We start from the raw sequence: 22,839 nt of genomic DNA, 5'->3' as shown, positions 1-22,839 counted from the left end.
TTCCATTCTCTGGGCCATCAAAATGAACTGATAACCAATAGTTTCAAGACAAATAAAAGGAAATACTTTTCCATGCAACATGTAAGAGTTTGTTGCAACAATGTATGATGATCAATAAATTGATTACTTTTCAAATATTCTTTCAAAGATGCTATCAGTTGGTTATCATACATCTGCAGTGTACTTGATGGTCCTGGGCTTATCAGGCAAGCAATTGAAATTACACAATAGAGAGAGGAATAAAAGCTCTCTGCATAACTAAGAAGTGCAGACGCCCAGGTATGCATACAAACTGTAGATTGTAAATCAATAAACTGCACCTCCTCCCATTGTTCACAAGGGCTGACCATTCTTATTGCCTTCCATGGAACACCAAGGGCAGTTTAGCATCATTGTATCTGTAGGCAAAGAGTGGTGGGTGGAGAAGATTGAAGTGCTTAAGCATTAATAATAGAGTAAATTAATAATAAACTATCATCTGTGAAATATGTATTTTCTAAAATTATTTTTCCCATTTTAGGATACCACAAGCTATTAAAAAAAACTGACCCATTTGAGTCCTGAGGACATTTATTAAGATTAGAAGCATTCTTTTTAGCAAAGCACTTAGCAGGGCACACACTGGATATGCTCTGTTACACTGATGAGGAGGGTCACCTGGAGGTGGGAGAGTTAAAGCTTACTCCTTTGCCATGGACAGATCATTCATCACCAGATAAAGTTTAGATCTACTGCTTCCTTCTTCCTCTGCAGGAATGGTGGGCGCATTAAGATGGTCTACTCCAGAGGTCTGATGGATCCTGATGCTTTCCTATCAACAGTTGAGGATTTCCCCACCTCAGCCACTGACTATTCTGAATAGGAAGATGGCCTGGGCTGTTGATACAATGCCCCTAAGTGTTCTCTTCCCCTAGGCATAGCCAAGCAGTCTCCCTGTTTTACTGGTGATGAAAAGGGAGAGACAATGGCTAGGGCACTGCTGGTTGAAAATTCTGAGCAAGGCTGATCAAACACAGCATAGAGCTCATATTAGAGCCTATTCTTTGGTGCTGTTGATGGTGCAACCATTTCATTTGCAAGTAATTGTCCAGCTGAGCTGTTTCATGTATTTGGGGACTTTTGTATCATAGCCTCAGGGAACTGGATTCTCCCACATGATTAAGCTTGCCAGTCCCCAGGTCTGGGAGGGGATCCCCCAGTTTTGCAGGCTTTTTCCTGCCACCAGTCAGCCAATCAGTGGGGGGAAGCCTACCCCCCCCCCCAACAGTTTCCATGTGCCTTTAAATCTGGGCAGGGTTAGGAGATGCTTGCAAAAGTTTGTGTTTCTAAATGTGTATGTGTTTTTAAATCTCAGCTGAGAAGAGTTGCAGCAGAGAGGGGTGAGCAGGCAGAACTACACGGCTGTGAATCAGCCTGCGAGAAAGGCAGAGGAACCAGCACAGTCGCTTTGGATTTGCTTCAGAGGCCATTTGCATAGCAAAATGGATAGTAAAGAGTTAGCTAGAACTCTTTATGATTATGGAAGGGAGGACTCCACCCCTAAGCTCTTCTCAATTCGTGTTCCTATTTTGAGCATTATAAAGGATTATGAGTGGGTAGATGGCCGAGAACCTTGCCCCCCCAGTCGAAATAAGAGACAGACACAAAGTATTGGGTTTAAATCGGGCCGCTTTATTAAATTCAATTAACCTGTGAACTCGTCAGGGATGAGCCTAACCAGACAAGCCCCTGGTGTCACCCACGGACCCCGCCTTGTCCAAAGGGCGAGCAACCCTGCCCCCAGCACAAACCCGCCGTATTCGGGTTGTAACTGAGCGGCCAGGCCTCAGCCTTTCTCCACCTGGGCTAGCATCGATCCCCCATGGAAAGATCCGCCTGAGGTGAGGCTCACCGTGATCTGCATTCCCCGCACTGAGCCGTGTAGCCCATCTGCGGTTCATACAGACCACACGCACCACAGGTGCTAGGCCATAGGTGCTCCCCTGAAAACACTGTGGCCAACACATCCCCGGCTAGCGACCAACTTATAAGCCACCTACAAAACCTAGCACTAAAAGGCAGTACAAGGTAGGCGAAAAACAACTCCACATGGGCCAATTATGCGGAGATGAAAAAATTCCTACCTGGCCCCCAACAGGGCGACCGGTTGAAACCTGTACTGCCAAGGGAGGGTGGGTGGGCAGAGAGCCAAGAAGACAGCCGCACTCACTCAGGGCGGGGCCAGGGCTTATATAGCCCTGACGCCACGCCCCTCACTAGCCCCGGATTGACTTGAGCTGCCAATCACTGCCCTCATTCTTCCGCGGGGGCAAAGGCGGCCCCCAGCCCGAACGCCGGCTGCGCCAGCTTGGCTGGGAAGGGCCGAGCCTTCTCTGTGTTTAGTGCTGTAGGAATGATCCATTTTTGAAGTGGTGAATGAATGTTGACTGTGGTTAGGATTCATAATTTGGGTATAATAAGGACTTATATGACGTACAATATGTGATTTTGTATGATTTTGTGCATTTTAGATGAGTGGGGAATGCCTCTTCGAGGAAAGGTAACCTGGAAACGGTAACAAATGCTGGAAACAGTAACAAAGTCAGAGGCTTCCTTGTACCCACTTTCATGAATTCCAACTTGTTGATGTTCTGAAGCTGTTATAACTGCTGTTTGGAAATAGGAAAGAACTGATATAAAATCATAAGGCACTTTTCTTCAATGGAATCAGCACAAGCACTAGCACTTTAACCTGTCCTGCAGGAGCAGGAAAGCGAAGTTACTGAAGTCTGAAATAAGCTACTGAAGTCTGAAACTGACATGCATACATGGGACTGAATGGACTGAGACTTTGGTTGTTATAATTTATGGGTTTTTTTATAATTTACTGTGATAATAATGAAATATATGTAGTATTGAGATAAAAAAAAATTATTCTTCAGGTTGTTTCACTTTCAAGAGAGTTTTGGAACTAGGTTTAACAGTAGCAACTTCTAGTGTTTGGGACTTTGTTAATCTTCCACAGTTTTTTTGGTTTGTCCCAACTGGGAATTGGCAACCCTATCTAATAGCTGTAGAGTTCATGTTTGCATTACATTTATTTTTGCTGCTTAGCTGCACAGTATTAAGTTTGTAAACCAACATTTGTATGTGGACAGCATATCCATTCCCCACATTCCACATTGGCAATTGCCTTTATGCTTGACAAAAATAATTTAGACCAGGGGTTGCCAAACTGTGGCTCGGGAGCCACATGTGGCTCTTTCACACATATTGTGTGGCTCTCGAAGCCCCCATCACCTGTTGGCCAGCTTGGAGAAGTCATTTGTCTCTTTTAGTCCTTCTCCAAGCCAAGCTAGCTGGTGGCTTGGAGAATGCATTTAAAGTTGCTTTCTTTCCATCTCTACTTCCTTCCTTCCCTCAAACTTCTGATGTTTATTCTGTGACTCTTATGGTAAGCACGTTTGGCCATCCCTGAGTTAGACCAACATAAGCTATGTAGTTGACATAGTGGCTTCCTGTTTTCAACATGGGTATGTCACAGGAAAAATACTTTTTCATGGATATGTCCATGCTTCTGCTTGTATACTTCAATACCAGCAAATGTAATTGCTACCCAAAGGTGTATTTATTATGAGTTTTCCTGCTAATGCTGTGTATATGCTATTCCCCAATCTTGCACTGTGCCTATTTAGATAAATTTACAGTGCTTGGATGACAATACTTAGAAACCAGGTCTTGTAAAAGCAGATAAAATTGTCTGCTTTTAGTCATAGTTTCCAGTGTTTAAACTGATGTTGCCTGAAAATGAATTTGTATTAGTTTGTCAGATTACAGGCTTTTTTATAGAATCACTTTTTCTACACGGTCTTGATAAAAGACCTAGTATAAATTTTTGACATTTGTTATTCAGCTGCTATTGTTTATGGCTTCATACACTTTGTGAAGTGCAGGCTTTGAAGCTACAATGTTCTCATTATTTTAAAGCACACAAAAGTGGTAAAATCCTATCTGGCAAACACAAGTTGGAGGAAGATCTAGAGATAGAGGCACTCTTTCTTTTTTGCTTCCTAAATATTTGTCTAGTCTTCTAAAGATATTTGCTTTTGCTGTTTGCACTGGATTTAATTTGTGGGCTTAACTGCAAATGAGAAAAAGTGCAATGGTAAGAATGAGAGAAATGAGAGGAGTAATTTTATGTTTTTACTTGAAAGTTGATATGTTTTGAAAAAAAGGAGATAATGCTTTGAGGTATTAAAAATGTAGGAATGTTGGGAGTGTTTGATGATAACATTATCAGCCAATAAAGCAGTCCAGCTCATTCAATGAGTGAAGAGGGGGAAAGAAAGAGGATAGAAGATGTTCATGAATTAAAAATCAACATTTTAAAAAATCATCCAAAATGGGGGGGCGGGGGGGGAGATGGACATCCCTGGTCTGAATTTACACATTAGTAGGGGGAAGTAGGAAATGATGGCTTAACCAACAGTGGAGATTAAATAAATGGTAATTTAATGGAAGATACAAAATAACACACGAGGAGTATGAACAAGCAGGGGGACCTGTAGGGACTTGTGGGACACCTTTCCCTCCCTCCTGGACTATGTCCTCTATCACTTTCCTGAAAGCCTTCATAGACTCCTGCCCTTTCCTGCTTTCTTTTTTCCTTTCCATCCACTAGCCATCCTACCTTTATCTTCTGCTTTCCATCCCTTTCTCTGACAGCTCCTCCCAAGGAAAACTTGCCAGGTTAGGTTAGACCCAGTTGTGTAGTGTTGCCTAATGGACTATACCCAGTTGCCCAGTAAGGAACGCACTTTCCCTATATCCTCCTTCCCATCAGTGCTGGATTATACCCTGTTGTGCATGTGGACTAATGATGCTATTGCCTGTGTTCCTGCCTGGCTCATTGGAGCCTTTAGGTCTGAACTTGGGGACTAGGGAACAATGGGCAGTGGGATCCAAATCCCTGCTGCCCTGCTATAATCACAGGCCGCCGAGCGTGGGAACCTTGAACTGTATATAGTTGGCCCCGATGGCCCAGTAACCCAGTCTTAGAGCTCAGCCATTACTATACTGTACTGAATAAAGAGAGCTACAACTGCGTCTCTTCCTTGCATTGAGCCCACTATATTATATACCCTATAGAGACCCCTAGGCAGTAAAAATCTCAGGGGGGCCTTTGCAAATTATCTCAGAGTCGGAGCACTCACCCTGCAGCCCATCGCCCTTGGTCCAGCCTGAGGGCACCTTCTCAAAAGCCCCTTTGACAAAACTGCAGTGGAGAAGCAGAGAGAGGCAAACTTGGCGACAATGCTAGCAGCAGCCTCACCAGGCAAATCAGGCAAAGAGCAGCACAGGCACTGGCTGTGCGTGCAGGCTCTAAGGGCTGCAAGCAGCAGGAAAATTGGGGCGGAAAGCCAGCCTGGGGCCCCTAAAGGCATGGGGGCCCATAGGCCAGCGCCTACTTTGCCTAATTGTTAATCTAGCCCTGTTCCCCACGCTATTTCCTTTTCCCCTCTTCCTGGCAATCCCGATATCCTCACCTTTCTTTGTTTCGTTCTCTCCTCCCTAGCCACCAACCAACTTGCCTTTTATCTGGCCCACATCTTCAGCTATATTTATTGACTTCATTATCCCCAGATTATTCCAATATGGAGACCCAAAGCAGCTTACATCATTCACTTCTCCTTCATTGTATCCTTAGAAAAGCCCTGTGAGGTCAATTAAATTGAGAATATGTGACTGGCCCAAAGTCATCCAGTGAGCTTCCACAGCAAAGTAAGAATTTGAACCTGGTTCTTCCAGATCCTAAACTTTAACCACTACACCACAATGACTTTAATGGGGTGGCTGCTGTTGAACAGTACAAGCAGCTTGGCCTGGATAAGTCATGCAAGTTGCTTGGTAGCAAGTGACATTGTGGCTACTGCCAGGCCTGACCCTGATTAGCCCTCCCTTAAAGGCAGGGCTCTGCCCACTCCCCCTGACTTTTACTCACAGAAACCAAGGCTTGAAGGCTGCAGTAAGCATTCATTTTTTAAAACTATTCCCATGATCCCAATCTCTGGATTTAAGCATCTACAGATGGGGTCACATTGAGAATTAGTTATATAAAGTAGTAATTTTAACCTTTCCCAACTTTTGTCCAGAGAAATAGGCGTGGCTGGTTGCTTGTGATGTTCTACTGGCACAACAACACATCTTAACTTGGATCTGCACCTGATAAACTATTCATTGCCCCATGTGAGGAAAGATGTGAGCAGGATCAGGGAGGAATTGGGAGCCAAATGGGAGCTGGCATTATGCTAGAGCACAACATCATTTCTGGTACAGAACTGGAAATGACATCACATGGGGACCTCTATGATTCATGAACAGTGCTCTGGGCAAATGCTAGTGTTGCCTCAAAGAGATGACACTGGTTGAAAACCTTTAAATCCGTTATATTATATTCCAACACACACACACACACACACTCTGTAGGATTTACAGGCAAGATCAGTAAATTGTACTTGGGTTTGAATATGTGAAGCTCAGACTCAAATTGTTGCACATTTATGAAGACATGGACAATTCTTTTATCCATGTCTAACTTACCCTGTGAAGGTAAGAACTATGAAGCACTATATATGTTGTGAATAAAGTAGGATAATTGTAATTGCATCATTAATAGTATAGTGCCCAGGTTGACTGCAAGGAACATATATGAACATATGAAACTGTCTTATAGTGAATCAGACCCTCAGTCCATCAAAGTCAGTATTGTCTACTCAGACTGGCAGCAGCTCCCTAGGGTCTCAAGCTAAGGTTTTTCATGCCTATTTGCCTGGACCCTTTTTTAGTGGAGATGCCAGGGATTGAACCTGGGACCTTCTGCTTACCAAGCGGATGTTCTACCACTGAGCCACCGTCCCTTAAATCCTTTTGATTTAAGCACTTAGTGTCTTAACAAGCATTTCAGTAATATATTTTAACAATTCTCAGTCCAGGTCTACTATCTGACTCACTGAAAGTCTCATTTCAAATGTCAGCTTGCCACTGTGTTCTCTGTAGAATGCTGAATGAATGTTTCATGATTTACATACAGAGTTTTGAATGGATCCTGCAGTGTATTGAAGATTTTGCTGACTGCTTGCTGATGTTCAATGCAGACATTTTCTCCCATTTGAAAATTGCATATAACTTATGATTTTAAAAGCAAGGGAAGAAAGAAATTGCTAAAGAAATGGATCGCCACCTTTAATGTTTTCAGCATCCTGTAAACTTTAATATGAATTAATACTGAATTAATATATTTAAATACTTTTAATGAAATGAACATTTGAATAATAATTTTCAAAATAATTAATCAATCTTGTTTAAAAAATTAAATGGAACCAATAGGTACAAAACTAAAATTTCCCCAATCACCCTAGTAGAAACTACTGATGGCCTCTGTGTAAGGCCAGGGCTCTGTGCTAGAGCACCTTGTGAGCATGCAGAAGGTCCCAGGCTCCTTTCAGATTTCCAGATAAGTTAAAGATTGAATTCTTGTGTATCAAATTTTACTGTAACTTTGCTTCTGGTTCACAGACTAAATCCTTATTGACACTATGGGTTTCCTAATCACCTGAGATATTACTGTGTTGAAATAGCCAGGGTGATAGGGGAAATCTGGTAGGTTCAGTCCTTTCAGAGCTGTTGCATTCCTTTAAGGCTCGATAGGGGATGATGATCTACTCGAGTTAATCCCTTTTTTGAAATGTGTATTATCTCTTTAATGTCTAGCTAGAGGAATGTACTTCTGAATTTCCATATTTGAGTTATCCAATTCTCATGCTATACTGCCAGTGAAAACTGTCTATATATTTTCTATACATTCAACTGGCAATACATCATAAAAGAGAACCTTATGTCTGTCAGTACTCTAACTCATCAACACAAAAAGTTTTAAAAAATCTTCTTTATTGAAACTCAGAAACAAAGACAAAAAAATAAAAACATCAACTGGATGTCAACATGACATCAAACAGCATAATATATCATAAAAATAAATGTATGATCTATTGATTCAGTTATTTTCTGCTATATGGTATATGCAGAGAAATAAAGTTAAGGCAAACAGCTACATTTTTTTACTAATGCACATACAATAGAAGCAGCTGAGATTAGAGGGAGCACAAAGAATAAGATTAGAAAAAAAATATCTGCAAGACCTGGACTGTTGCTTTTTGGGTGTAAAATTTGACTATATATCCTTTTGCGATAAGAATTTAACATTTTGAGAAAGCTAGTATTATGCTCATAGCCATTATTTAATACTGGGTTTCTGATACAGCACAGGTTGTTAACTGCACTGGGTTACAGAGAGTTTGGCATTTTTATTCAAGTTCCCCATGTATTTTTTCAAACCACCTTTTTTTTGGGGGGGGGGATGGGAAACCTAAGGGTGGGGGCCTGGAAAACAATTATTTCTGTAAGGGGAGCGATGCAGTTAAGAAGCTGAGCTGCATAAAAAAACCTGTTATGGAAAATGTCTGGTTTTCAGCAATAACTGCTCAAATCAAAGATGGGATAACTATGTCAAGTCCTGATCTGTAATCCTGTTTTATTAGAAGAAAAAGAAGCAGGACACCAAACCTGTGTGGTTCTTTTGTTGGTTGCCACAGAACAAGATGTCTTTGCTTCAAATGTCATATTCTTTGTCTGTGGAATACATGATGCACAGCAATAGAGTTGAACTTGTTCAGTACATCTAATGTGCTGTGAGTGAGGTGGGTATTTGCTTACTTTCTGTAAGCTTAGTTGTATGACTATCACCTGTTAGGGTTCAGCTGGGGGGAACAACATCACAAGGACATGAATCCATCATAATTGGAGACTGAGGTGTCCTGGATGGTGAGTGTCCTATGTAGAGAACCATAGGCCAAACAGGTCAAACTCTACACCAAAGAATAAATGGACACAAATCTGTCATCAGGAATCATAAAACTAAGAAACCTGTAGGAGAACACTTCAACCTTCCAGGACATTCAGTGGGTGGCCCAGCCTCGGTGCTAGGGGTTCTGCCGTCCCAGGCAGAACCCTGTGCTGTGGCCCCCCCTGCGGACTCCAGTTACACGCACTTTGTGCATGGAGGGTGATGATGTCACCCAGAAGTGATGCCATTGCACGGTGCACCCCCTGCCCAGCCCCCTGCCCATTTCGGAGGGAGCTGAGCAGGGGCTGCCACTTTCTTTCTTCTTTCTGAATGGAGCAAAGAAAGAATGCTCTGCACGCCCCCTGCCCATTTTGGAGGGAGCTCAGCAGGGGCTGTTCAGGGGCATTTATCTCTTTAAATCACTTCTCCAAGCCAAGCCAACTGGCAGCTTGGAGAATGCATTTCAAGTTAAAAGTTGCTTTCTTTCCACCACTCCCTTCACCCCATCTATTTTCCTTCCTTCCTTCCCTCCCTCCTTTCTTCTGTCTTGTGGGTCTCAAACATCTGATGTTCATGTCTTGCAGATCTCAAACATCTGACGTTTATTCTATGTGGCTTTTACATTAAGCAAGTTTGGCCACCCCTGCTTTAGACCAACCCGGCTACCCACCTAGATCTACTTTCCGTACAGTTAGAGAACATGGTGGTGGATAGATGGAAACCCTTTCCCTATAAGGTTATGAGACAATCATCTATCTGTCCAACATTCGCTTGCTTGTTGCATTTTCCCACATTGCTTGAGAAAGTTTATTGGTCTTGGAGTTTTTCTAAACTGCTTACCTCACTAAGTAATGGAAATAAAGACAAAGACATGTTAGGAATAGGTTTGTTTCTGCATCTCCACATTTGAAGCTAATTCACTTTAAGAATTATGACTTTTTTTTTCAAAGAAACCTTATTAATACTGCTGCTGATATGGAGAAATCTGTAGAAACAAACTGACATATCTACATCTAGTTGCAAAAAATGAACATTGACTCTTTTTGAGTTTATATAAACTGCAAAGTGCCAGACAAAACTTCTATGTATAAATTCACTAAAATCAGTGAGAATCTCTTAAGCTGCTAAAATAATAATTTAAGACTTTCATTCATTATTATTGAGATGCTGTACTTTTTATGATAGAAAGATAAGGGGGAGGGGAAGCTCATATAAGTGAGAATGAGAAAGAAAGAGATCCCAGAAAGGTCTAATATGAACATACTTTTCAGTTATTGTTAATTTTAGTCATATAATGTCAGCATGAATCATCTGGATAAACTCTTTATGATGAACTTGGACATATTTTGTAGTTGATGTCTGGATTATAATGTATTGAGGAACTAAAAGAACAGTTTTGATAATAAACAGTTTTTAATATCACATTAATTCCAGTTGTGGGTTTGATTCAGTCAGTTTTTTGCTCAATCTTGCTCAGTTTTCCTTCTTACTATAAACCCATCACATATAGCTTTTGTTCACAAATATTCCATGTTTCCCAGCTTAACTGTTTAGGTGGTTTTTCAATACTGGGAAATTTGATTGGATCCAAGCCTTTCTCTTTACATAAGATCATTGTACACGTATAGATCTGACAGCATCTGTATGATGAGTTCACTCTTAGTGCATTATCTCTAGTTCCAATCCCTTCCTCCCACTCTTTGATTTATTGATGTTCTAGTATTCTGTCCTGGAATTTTTGTTGTTTCTACCTAAAGAGGTCTCTGCAAATTTCCAGTAACTGTTATTTAAGTTTGTGTGTATACATTCCCAGGAGTGTTTGTATGATAAAACATAGCCTTTTTAATTTCTGAAATGCAGCACTTGAATATAATCCTTTTCAAATGCTTTAGAGCAGTGTTTCCCAACCTGTGGGTTAGAATCCAGAAGTGGATATGAAGGCTCTGAAAGTGGGTTGCAGATCAGCCTTTCCATTGCTCTCAGCAACCTCTTTCCATTGCTCTCAGCAAGATCTGACACTGGAAACAATGTAATATACTGTATTTTGTATTCACTGCATATACATGTTGATCAAGTAGAAATGTCCAGATGGTTACTACAGTGAATCTTTCTTAGAATATTGGGGGGTGGGTGTGGGGTAGAGGTAGTAATGGAGAAAGAGAGGGTGGTCAAAGGCTGGAATGTAACCTCCGTATGCAAAGGCCTATGTATGTCAGAATACCACTTGCTTAGGGTTCATAGTGGAGGCAGCTGCACCCTTGTGTGATGTTTGCTGGTTTCTCAAAAACATCTGGTTAGCCACTGTAAAGAATGGAATGCTGAACTAGATGGGTGCCAAGGTCATAGCTTGCCTTGAGTGCCAGAAAACCTTGGGCCAGCCTTGGATGGGTGACCAAGTAAATTTGGACTTGTGTGCAGGCCCGGCCCTAGACCCTTTAGCAACCTAGGCAAGGCTAACTACTTGCGTCCCCTCTTCTCTTGGGTTGCTTTGGCCAAATCTATCCTATGGGCTCATAGGATAGAATGGAGAGATTGGGCTGCCACTGCAGCGCGACCACAGAGAGGAGATTTAAAGTTTCAAACCCCTTCTGTAGCATCACACCACAGTGGTAGCCCAATCCCTCCATTCTAACCTATGGGCTCATTGGATAGAATGGAAGGATTGGGCCGTTACAGAAGGGGTTTGTAACATTAAACCTCTTATCTGGGGTCCATAGGATAGAATGGAGGAATCGGGCCACAGTGACCCCAGAGAAGGGGTTGTCCCAATGCCTGCACCTCTTGGAATCTCCTAGAGCAGGGGTGGCCAACGGTAGCTCTCCAGATGTTTTTTGCCTACAACTCCCATCAGCCCCAGCCATCATGGCCAATGGCTGGGGCTGATGTGAGTTGTAGGCAAAAACATCTGGAGAGCTACTGTTGGCCACCCCTGTCCTAGAAGCATGGGGGGGAATACTTTCCCTGCTTTTGCACCCTAGTGGGCGGGGGGGGGGAGATAAAGCCTCACCGCCTGTGTCTCTCGGAGTCTCCAAGAGGCACAGGGAGGAGATCCTTTCCCTGCTTTTGTACTCCAGGGGCCAAAGAAGAGGGCATACAGGTCAAGACTCCCGCCTGATGTTTATTCCTTGCACTAGTAGTCAGAAATTTACTACTAGCGGATGTGAAGGTTCCATTTAGGCACTATATCTAGTAGCCACACATAGACCTGTCCTGCATAAATCTGGCTTATCTCTTAATTCTGCCTAATCTTTTAAAACAATTTATTTTTCTGACTTTCACTAATTCATCTGTTAGTGAATTCCATAATTGTTCATTTATCTAAAGTGGGAGATGTACCATGATGCATAGTGTTTGGATTGTACTAAGGGTGACATGGTAAACTAGTTCAGTTATCACACTATATTGCATTCTTCCACATTGACACAAAATAGGTAATAAGTCTTGTTATAAGGAAACATGGTGATGATTCTCTGTAGACAAGAAGGAGGTTTCCCATTGTCGCACCCTACAACTCAGGCAATGTTTTCCTCATTTGTGAACTCTAAATTGCCTTCTAAACTTATTCTGCTTTCTGTCCTCCTCCTAATCCAATGTATGAACTCGGCATACCTGATGAAAGCCTGGGTTATGCTATTATTTTCTCTGAAAAGGGGGGAAGGTCTTAGAAATTATGCCTCTTTTTGGACTATTTGCCTGTTCCTACTCCACAAGTGGAGATTGTTGAAAAGGTTTGTATGTGAAGGATTGTTGAAAGGGTTTGTATGTGCAAAGACAGTGAGTGGAGTGAGGTTCTGTAGCAGGATTATAATAAAAAGGTAAAGGTTTAAAACATACAATGTAATGAAATCTTAAATTCAAACAGTTATCCTACAGGCAGGCAGTGTACACAACCCAGAATGGGTATGTTTTGATCATAGTTGCTTAAGGCAATAAGCAGCTATGCACCTCTCCTCTGAACAAGCTACAAGCAGTGGAGAATCATTGCTGGAAACCCATATACAGAGCAATTACAGAAACTGAGTCATGCAGTGACCTGGTCATATTGACAGACAAGTTTTCAGAAATTCCCTTAAGAGGGAAGTTAAAATAAAGTCTCACCTTATCACATTATTCCTATTTAAAGAGATAAGACATTTCTCAATCCTGATGTGCTTTAAGCTGCTCACAGAGGGTGCGTGAATGCTCTCACCTGCTGTGGGAGACATATGCAGAGTGCTAGGTAGGAGAAAACAGATGGCTAGAATATGAGGAGGAATGTAAACAGCACTTAATAAATAGCTGGTTTACGCATTACAGATTAGCTGTTTGCAGTTTTGCTTTGGCTGCATATTCCTTGTTCACATCCTGGTGGTCCTGTGTTCACAATACAAGTTCTCAACTGCCACCCTCTTTTCTTATCCCACTGCTCCTTTCTGACTGTTCTTAAAGTGGGGCATGGTAAATAGTGTCAAAGAAAACTGTAGTGTTTTCATTTCAAGCATGTATTATAGCTGATTCTCTTGAGTCAAGATGCTATTCTGATGATAATAGAGTCTGATGTCATGGTAGCAGCATTGTAGTATTTTGTTTTGACTGCCACCTTAAAGGAACTTCTTCAGACTATCTTCTGTATATTTATAGCAAATTTTTGTAACCAGTGTTATTTTTAAGGGTTAGATTGCAACTTAATATATCTGTATTGTGCTGTATTTCCTTTGTTTTCTTGTCCAGTTGCAAATAACTTTGGAGAGGGGAAAACGTACCCATGTATAATTTTCCGTGGTCAAAATACACAGCCTTTAATTTATTTTTAAAAGACACTTAAAGAACATGATTCACTGTCCCACCTTTATGACAGTCCTTTATGACAACAGCAAGTTGACAGTAGAAATAACATATTGGGTTGCGGTGGTGTGTCACCTTTTGACAGCTTAGTTAGTCTTATTTGGTTTTCATGGTTTTTCAGGGTGATGTGCCTAAGACACCCAGAGCTTCTTAAGTGGGTAAGAAAAAGCTGTAATTCACTATAACTTTTTATAACCTTTTTTGACCTATGTTTATAAAATAAATTCTTCTTGGTATGCCCCACAAGTGTATACATTACACACAGGATTTTGTAATAAGAGAGAACTTGTTGCAAATGCTGTGACCTTCAGTAAACTGCAGAAAGATGCTTCTTCTAATCAAAGGCAAAAGCCATGATCTTCTCTGTTGTAACTGACTGTTGACACAAGAAAGGCCAGAGAGATTGACATCAATCTCTATAGAAACCATTAACTGAAGCTGAATAAATCTACCACATTGAATCCATATGCATGCTTGCATTTATTATTCTTGACCTATTGGCACACTTCTGCATTTTGCAGGCTTTGTTTTAAAGGACTGTTTAAAACACAAATGTTATGTGATTCCATTGGTGAAATAAATAGATTTGGTAATCTAAATAAAGAAACGAGTAATTTCTCTCTCTCTCTCTCTGAATTTACCAGGCATTATTTGTTTAGGAGTGGCTTGGTTGGCCTCCAGATTAGCACACAATGAAGACTGTTACTTTAGCTAGCTGTAGCTGAACCAAAGAGTTTTCATGTTTTCCAAATGATGTGCAAGTAATGTGTCATTTGAATCTAACTGGGTTTTTACTGGCTTGTGGTCCCTTTCTCCTATTTAAAGCATTAGCAATTACTGTGATAGCTGAATTTCCCTTCTCTCTGTATGTCTTTTAGAGCCCCGCTGATTCCTGAAACTTGCACCAGCCATAGCCACAAAATAATTGCCAGCCACATTGAAAGAATAGGCACTGTTAAGCCATAGCTACAGCATGTCAAATGCTATTTCCTTAATTTGCCCCTGCAGAAATCTTATTACTTGTTCTGCAGTGTAAGGAAACAAAAATGCTTTTCATTTCATTTTGAGTGGTACAGTTTTCCAGTCTGGGTGACTAAAACTGGCGAGGATGCCTATTTTAGGAAAATGGAATAAAGATACTGTGGAGAAAGTAGTGCACTGTGTGCTGACATTCCAGATGTCCAAACTATAGTAGTACCAGACCAAGTTCTTTCTTTTTTCAAGCCTTTCATGCCAATGGTGATCTCATGAGGTCCAGCCTGGAGAAATAAAGACATTGTTGAAGAACTATGTTCAAGAATGGGCTCCTTCCTTTCATATTTCTATTGAGTGATCCCCAGTGTCCTCCTCTTTTCCTGTCTCAGGAAAAATTAGCTTCTTTATAATTAACAATTGTTTAGCTTTTTGGCTTGTCTTTTAGACTTTATTCTTAGAGCTTCTTTTCACCCCGTCTCCTTATTGTATCCTCTCAAACAGAAAATCTTGTGATATTTTCTCGTTGGCATTCCTGTCCTTTCCTTGCTAGCTGTTTTAACGCAGACTGTGGGAGATTTTACACTTGATTTGTTGAATCTGAACTCTGCTGTAAACTCTCACCACACAGAAGAAACTATCTTTATAAATGACAGAATGGACCTGGCCTGAATGGTGCTTTGTTTACTGTTTTCCTAAAAGGGGCCCCTCTATATTTCATCTGTCAAAGTTGCTTTTCTTTCTTTCAACAATGCTTGATTGTTTTCACAAAAATTCAGGTTCCATAGACAGGAGAATTCTGTATTATATTTTCCTGCCAAATTCCGATCTCTGTTTTCCTTCCCCTGTGCTCACAAAGGGCTCATAACTTACTGTCAACTGTGAAGCAAACCACAAAGCTCCACTGTTGCTCAGCAAATAGGCTCTATTGGATGATGGCTTGACTGGCTGTAAAGTTTGCTTAACTGTAGCAGCGGTGGCAGAAGGCATGTGGGTTACTCTCTGTCTCCCAACAGGCCCCCAGTTCCTTTACGTCTTCCAGTAGCTTTTATGTTTTTATCAACTTTAATTGCTGGAGAGAGTTGTCAGTGCTTTGTGGCACAAGCTGGAGGCTGCTTCTCTGCTCCTTATGGATAGCTCTGGTATTCTGAGAGTTGGAAGAGGTTAATTTAGAGAGATTTCCTGACACTTGACAGTGGTTCTTGTGTTTTGGGAAGGTGTCAAAGGTGTTATGCCATCTAGTTCTGAAGTGCTGGCTGAGATGGTAGGAGAAAGCAAGACAGAGAAGTGGAAGAACAACCATACTGTGTGAGTGTTACATGTGTCTGTTAACAGTGACTATAATTTCTCCATCACTTTCTGACTGCTACTGAAATAACTTATAGCTACGAACTCAGTTTATACATTTCAAAACTGACAATATTTCCTTTTGCAAAAGACAACACAAAAATCATATGTAGAGTCTTGGCTTTAATTTTGGAATATATGAGGTATGGCAACTTTTTAGAGCGTGCAATTTAACTCTTGGAAGCCACTTTGGATATTCAATAGATGACCTGTGAAAACCATTGTGTATTGATCCATAATAAAAGGTAAAAGAATTGTTTTCAGAAGATGATGTCAGTAGAATTTATGATTTGGTGACTACTTTTCCATAACAAAAATATATCATGCCTTTTAATGAAATGTGTTCCATTACCTGATAGTAAATATGCTGACAGGAATTATTACAGCTTGGTATTTGAGGGGATATAGTGGTATGCTTTTAGCACTTTTCATAGTAAGAGCTATAGAAGCCTGGTTGTGACTGTTGTGCAGTTTTGACTTTTTCCTTTGCATTAAAATTATGAAATTAAATGAAATCAAGGTATAATTTTTGCTAAAATTAAGAGATACTTTTTGTTAAAGGAATTAAAAAAGCTATTTAAAAATTGAAATTAGTATTTTTGCATGTAGTTTAAGCAGTACTTGCAGCACATAATCATCTTGACTGCTTTTTGTAACCATTTAGAAATTTTTCAGTTGTCACTGTGAAATATATTCTCTTCAATTTGTTTACAAGTATCTAGTCACCACAGTTACATTCTAAAGTTCTCTTGCATTCATAGCATTTAGCTTGTGAACATATATTTAAGATTGCATTTAAACTAACAGTCGCCACTATCCATTTTAAATGATGTTGCTGTTCATCTTCATGTGCAGCCACATTTTACAGAAATTTATTGTTTCTTTGCCAACAGATACTCTTCAACCTTGGTTTTGATTTTTGATAGTTGATTGAACTTCTAGCAGAGTGAAGTGATTTGGTAATGATTTAAGATATGGAAGTCTTTGGTACTTCTCAAATTTTCTTCCTGGAAAAAAACAACAGTCCTTTCACTGCAAAGGTATTTATTCAGTTGTACTGTAACAGATTTCAGTTTGAGGACTGCATGGTGAGCTGTTCTGCAATAACAGCAGTTAGTGTAGGGGTTGGAGCCAAGCATATATGAAAAACACCTGGAGTGCCATTTCATAGGTGGAAACATTACCATTGCTTATTTGTATGTGCTCATGAATTTAAAGAGGTGTTGATCTGAAAGTTGTCAATTCGGTTCCATTGAGGGTAGAAACACACATGCAATAACAAAAACGAAACAAAAACCTAATGATTTCAAAGCCTAATTTAGTCCTATTTGCTGATCCCTATTGTGATTTTTATTGCAGATCCCATCTATAGAACAGCAAAAAAGTCCACCCCTTTGAAATGCTGAAACATTTTATTCTTCAATTTTTAGAAAATACTTTCACATTATTCTAAGTCATATATAAAACAGTGTTTGTCTAAACCACCACACAACTGAAATAGAGGCAAAAATCTCTTTAGGTGAGGTATACAGTGCTATTACAGCATTTGATCTTTTGAGGGCAAAATGCCTGATGTTCAAATACACTGGATGTCCGAGTTGTATATGCCTGCCAGGTCTATACTGTCATTTGCTGCCACCATGGTCTTTGTGGAAATAATTTCTTCTGTGATCTTAGATTAAGCAGAAGCACCATACCTGCCCAATATCTGGAGAAGAGCAACATGTAAATAAATGGCTATTTACAAACTTCACATTTAAGCTGCTATACACAAACCAACTAGTTGCTGGGCTCACATGTGAGTCTCTTTCCTCCCTCCTCATGCAGTCTGATGAAGGAATCCTGGTTACAAATTAACTCTGGCTACAGTGTATGAATTCTGATATCATTGTACAAATGCAGATAGCATTAATGAGTGTTAGCTTTCTCCCTGCTAGATTTCCAGTTTTCAGAGGGGGGCCTAACTGTAGCCAGTCTGCATGCTTTCATTCATACAGCTAATTGGTGTAAGTTTCTGATTGGGATTCCTTCAGAGTACTCTGTATCAGAAGGCAGGAGGAAGGAAGGAGGCATGTATGTAACCTGGGAACAAGCTGGGTTTGATATATGCTTGCTTAATGTTGGTTAATAGTGACATCAGAAAGCAGCTTATAGATTGCAAATAATTAGAGGGCTGATGTGAAAGTAAATATATGACCAACTGTAATTTAACATCAGATTTAAGGAAATTGTGCAGGCTTCTTGTGCGTGTTTACTTATGCTGATTTCTCATTTGATAATATATAGATCAGTTAATCAAGATCATTCCTGGTTTTCTCAATATGTTTCATACAAGGTAAAGTGGAGAGTAGCAACAGAAATTATTTGTTACTTACATTCCCTATTCATTTTTGCCCTTCAGGGCATTGTAAGAGCCTTCTCCTGATAAACTATAGACATCCCAAATATCATCAACAGAACAAATATCCTTTCGGGACCAAATAATTATAATAGTAGCCTAATATGCCCGGGTGTTTTCTGTCAATTTCATGGTGCATGTCCATTGGGTTTTCTTTGTATTTCTGCATTGTCTGCATAGTCAATACATAGAATCATAGAGTTGGAAGGTACCCCCAGGGCTATCTAGTCCAGCCTCCTGCGCAATACGGGAAATTCACATATTCCTTCCCCAAAGTTCACAGGATCAGCATTGCTGTCAAGATGGCCATCTAGCCTTTGTTTTAAAACCTTCAAGGAAGGAAAACCTGCCTCTTCCAAGGAAGCCTGTTCCACTGAGGAACTGCTTTAACTGTCAAGAAGTTCTTTTAATGTTGAGCCAGAAACTCTTTTGATTTAATTTCAACCCATTGTTTCTGGTCCTACCTTCTGAGGCAACAGAAAACAATTCTGCACCATCCTCCATATGACAGCCCTTCAAGTACGTGAAGATGGTGATCTTATCACCTCTTAGTCACCTCCTCTCCAGGCTAAACATCCCCAGCTCCTTCAACCTTTCCTCATAGGACTTGGTCTCCAGACCACTCACCATCTTCATCGCCTTGCTCTGGACCCGTTCCATCTTCTCCATATCCTTTATAAAATGTGGTGCTCAAAACTGAACACAATACTTTAGGTGAGGTCTTACCAGAGCAGAGTAGAGCAATACCATCACTTCACATAATCTGAACACTATACTTCTGTTAATACAGCCCAAAATTTAACTATTTTGTAAAGGTAAAGGTAGTCCCCCTGTGCAAGCACCAGTCGTTTTTGACTCTGGGGTGATGTTGCTTTCACAACATTTTCATGGCAGACTTTTTATGGGATGGTTTGCCATTGACTTCCCCAGTCATTTACACTTTCCCCCCAGCAAGCTGGGTAATCATTTTACCGACCTCAGAAGGATGGAAGGCTGAGTCACCCTGGAGCCGGCTACCTGAACCAGCTTTTGCTGGGATTGAACTCAGGTCATGAGCAGAGGGCTCCGACTGCAGTACTGTAGCTTTACAACTCCATGTATTTAACTATTTTGGGCAGTCAATATCTGTAACTATTTTGTGTCTTACTTTACCCCATCCCTTTCTGTTTTAAAGATTTTTCTGAAAATCTTTGGTTTTTTCCCTCTGGGAATGCCAAAATATCTCCCCTAGCCCTGAGTGGATCATTTTGATCCACATGGTAGGGCCACCCATAGCTATGAGATAAATGAATTGACTATGGAGACGTATACAGCCATCTATGGTTTCTAACAGGTTAAGTCTAATTTTAGATTGTATGGATGGCACTATCATGTGGCACATTTATTAGTTTGCACAGTACAGGCATCAAGTAGTTGAATTAACATCTCTGAATTGCTTCACTAGAGAACAGTCATGACTGTTAAGTAGCTTTACATATGTACTCATCTGTAATTAATTTTGTTGGAAAAGATGAAGCAGGAGAAGGCAGAAGAACTGCCCAGATGAGAACAAACAAAATCACTGTAGAGCATGGATACAATATCATCAAATAAATTAAACGGAATTTGATGGTTGATGGTATAGAACAACTGAAAGGTCTCCAAAATGCTTTGCAAAAATAAGGTCCTGATAATTTCACTCTATAATGTACTACATCACAGTGCATATGCAACACCACATGCTTGCATGGTACAGTATTTAGATCCGTGGATTCTAATCTGAAGAACCAGGTGTGATTCCCTGTTCTGTCACATGAAGCCTACTGGGTAACCTAGTCACATTTCTCTCAGAACTCTCTTAGCCCCACCTACAACACAAGGTGCCTGTTGTAGGGAGAGGAAGGGAAGATGATTGTAAGCCATTTTGACACTTAGATTAGAGGAAAATGGGGTATAAAAACGACTCTTTTTCTTTTGCTTTGGGTAGTTTTGCCTCATGTGTACCAAATTAGGAAACAGGGATGAAGTACATATCAGACTATGTTCTAAAACCAATTTGAGGGCCCTCCTGATCTTGATAAGCACCCATAAACTTGGTCATACCCTTTACAGTGCAATCCTAAGCAGTGTTGCTTTAGTTTCAGCACACTGAAATAAATGAGTTTAGACTGCAGTAATTCTGTATATGATTGTACCACTTGTCTCCTTTGGCTGTTGGTTGCTGTGTTAGTATCCAACTACATTAAACAATTCACATGAAACTGGACTGTCTCCTGTTGCTAGTATCTGAATCCCCACATATTGCTGAATATTACAATGAACATCACTCTTTGGATTGCCAGACTGACGTGTTTATTCTTGACAGATATTTACATTTTCTCTTTGTTGCTTTGCGGTAATTATGTTTGCACTCTGCTGATCACCAGTTGTGTTTTATTACAATGGAAGGTGACAATTTGATTGTCCTCAGTTGCAGAAACAAGTAATTTTATATCCAGTAAGGTGTCAGGTAACACTACCTCACAGCACTGAGAGCTCCTGGCAGTGTGGTTTGTCACCTATATTTAACTGCTTTGATGCTTGTGTAACCCCTGCTGAATCAGAACTACTGTGCCTGCTAGAAATGTTTCCTATGCTTGCATGGTAGAGTTTAAATTAAACCAATAATCTGCAACTGCATTACAGCAGCAATTGTTTGATTTTATACCAAGATACTAATTTTGTGGTTTACTATAAAGTAATTAGAAATGAACTTGAAATTGGTACTTCATTTCCTTATCTGGAAAAAAAGGGAAATGTTGACTTGTGGAATCCAGCTTTAGAAATCAGTATTCAAGATCTTGGTCAAGAACACATGATTTGTTTAAGCCTAAATTAGTTTTATGCTAAGAATAACAGTGAGGTTGCATGTTTTTATATTATTACTAGGAGTAAGGCCCGTTGTGAAGAAAAATACAACAGGCTCTAGAAGAAGGCCCTGGGCAAGTGCCTGCCACCCTTGCTATCTTCCCACCCACCCAAGTGAACAACTGTAAATTTGAGTGATTTCCAGTGCCTCCCCAAAAGGAAATGTCATTGAACCTGTCTCATGTCCTATCCCTTCTCAAATCCCACTCTCTCCAGGCCCCACCCCTAACCTGGAGTCAACAATCCTATCTCCTTTCCTTTATCTGTCCTCTGACTTCAGCTTTCCATTGCCTTCCCCTTCCCTGAAGCTTCTACATAGGAAAACGACAGTCTTTCTTCACAGTTTTTTTTGGGGGGGAAACAAAGCAGTTTGCATCATTCTTCTCTCCTCCCATGTGATCTGAACAACAACCCTGGGAGGCAGGTTAGGCTGGAAGTCTATGCCTGGTCCAAAGTCACTCAGTCAGCTTCCACAGCAAGAACCTGGGTCTGGCAGATCCCACTCTGAAGCCCTAACTCATATGTCCTCCTCAAATTCCACCACAGAATCTCCAGGAATTTCCCACCAATCTGGAAAGGTACCACTAAAGGCCTTTGGGCAAGTGCCTCCTCCCAGCCTTGCTGTCTTCCCACCCGCTCAAGTGAAGGCATTCACTCCACCCCACCTCAAGGGGAGCTGATCTTTGCCATCTATTTGGATAGCAGTTGTAATTCTGAGAGATCCCAAGCCCTCACCTGGAGATTGGCAACATTGGTTCCTTAGGAGGAAAGGCCTTTCCTTAGGAATTTCCTACCAGTCTGGAACCTTACCACTAAAGGCCTCTGGGCAAGTGCCCCCCCCCCCCCAGCCTGGCTGTCTTCCCACCCATCCAAGTGTAGGCATTCACTCCCCACCCCCATCTCAAGGGGAGTTGATCTCTGCTATCTAGAATTTCCTGACATGGAGTTGGCAACCCTGCAGCCTCTAAGGAAAATGACAGTCTGTCTTCACAGTGTGTGTGTATGGCGGGGTGGGGGGGCAAAGCAGCTGACATCATTCTCCTCATTTCTCTCCCCCCTTTGATCTGAACAACCCTTTGAAGGCTTCCCTATCTCCTTCTCAGTCAACCATCTTGGGACGAGGCTGAGGAGAGGAGGGAGAGAGGGAATGAAAGACAGTAAAGTTGGGACAGCCATGCCCTCTGAGGCGGTGCCAGGCTCTCTGGCTATTGCAGTGGCCTTCTGAGGCTGTGTGTACTGGGAGGCCATCTGTGTGGGCTGCTGATATGGCCTTTTGTGAGGCCACAGGTGCTCTGCAGCCATTTCTGGTTGACAGTGTGGCTGTCTCTGAGGTAAGACTGCTTCTGGTAGTTTGTTCAACATTCCTGGGCCTGAGTAGGCGGGGCAGGGAAATCAACCAATAAGATGCCAGAGGCACTAACTGACATGTGATGGGCCAATTGTTTGTTCTCAAAATATTAGTGAATGGCTTTCCTCGGTTAGGCCATGGTGATAAGAGAATTATTACTATAGATTATGTCTTCACTTTGGG

General features: G+C 41.0%; 1 protein-coding gene across 18 annotated transcripts in view; it reads left to right on the top strand.

The window, feature by feature from the left end:
* The window catches only part of SOX6 (SRY-box transcription factor 6), an 841,142-nt gene that overhangs the window by 269,175 nt on the left and 549,128 nt on the right, over positions 1-22,839 (top strand). For 2 of the 18 annotated variants that reach the window (XM_060261704.1, XM_060261699.1), the window contains exon 1: positions 15,693-15,985. The exons of 11 other annotated variants lie outside the window; for them this stretch is intronic. In XM_060261704.1, coding sequence (XP_060117687.1) covers positions 15,909-15,985 — 77 coding nt within the window. In that variant the 5' untranslated portion in view covers positions 15,693-15,908. Of the gene's footprint in view, positions 1-15,682; positions 15,986-22,839 lie in introns of those variants that run through there. 5 more of the 18 variants (XM_060261702.1, XM_060261698.1, XM_060261700.1 and 2 more) reach the window with 5 other exon arrangements.

The sequence above is a fragment of the Heteronotia binoei genome, chromosome 21 (genome assembly GCF_032191835.1).
Source record: "Heteronotia binoei isolate CCM8104 ecotype False Entrance Well chromosome 21, APGP_CSIRO_Hbin_v1, whole genome shotgun sequence".
Classification (NCBI taxonomy): Eukaryota; Metazoa; Chordata; class Lepidosauria; order Squamata; family Gekkonidae; genus Heteronotia; species Heteronotia binoei.
Note: the sequence above shows the minus strand (reverse complement) of the source record. Positions and strands in the feature narration are given on the sequence as shown.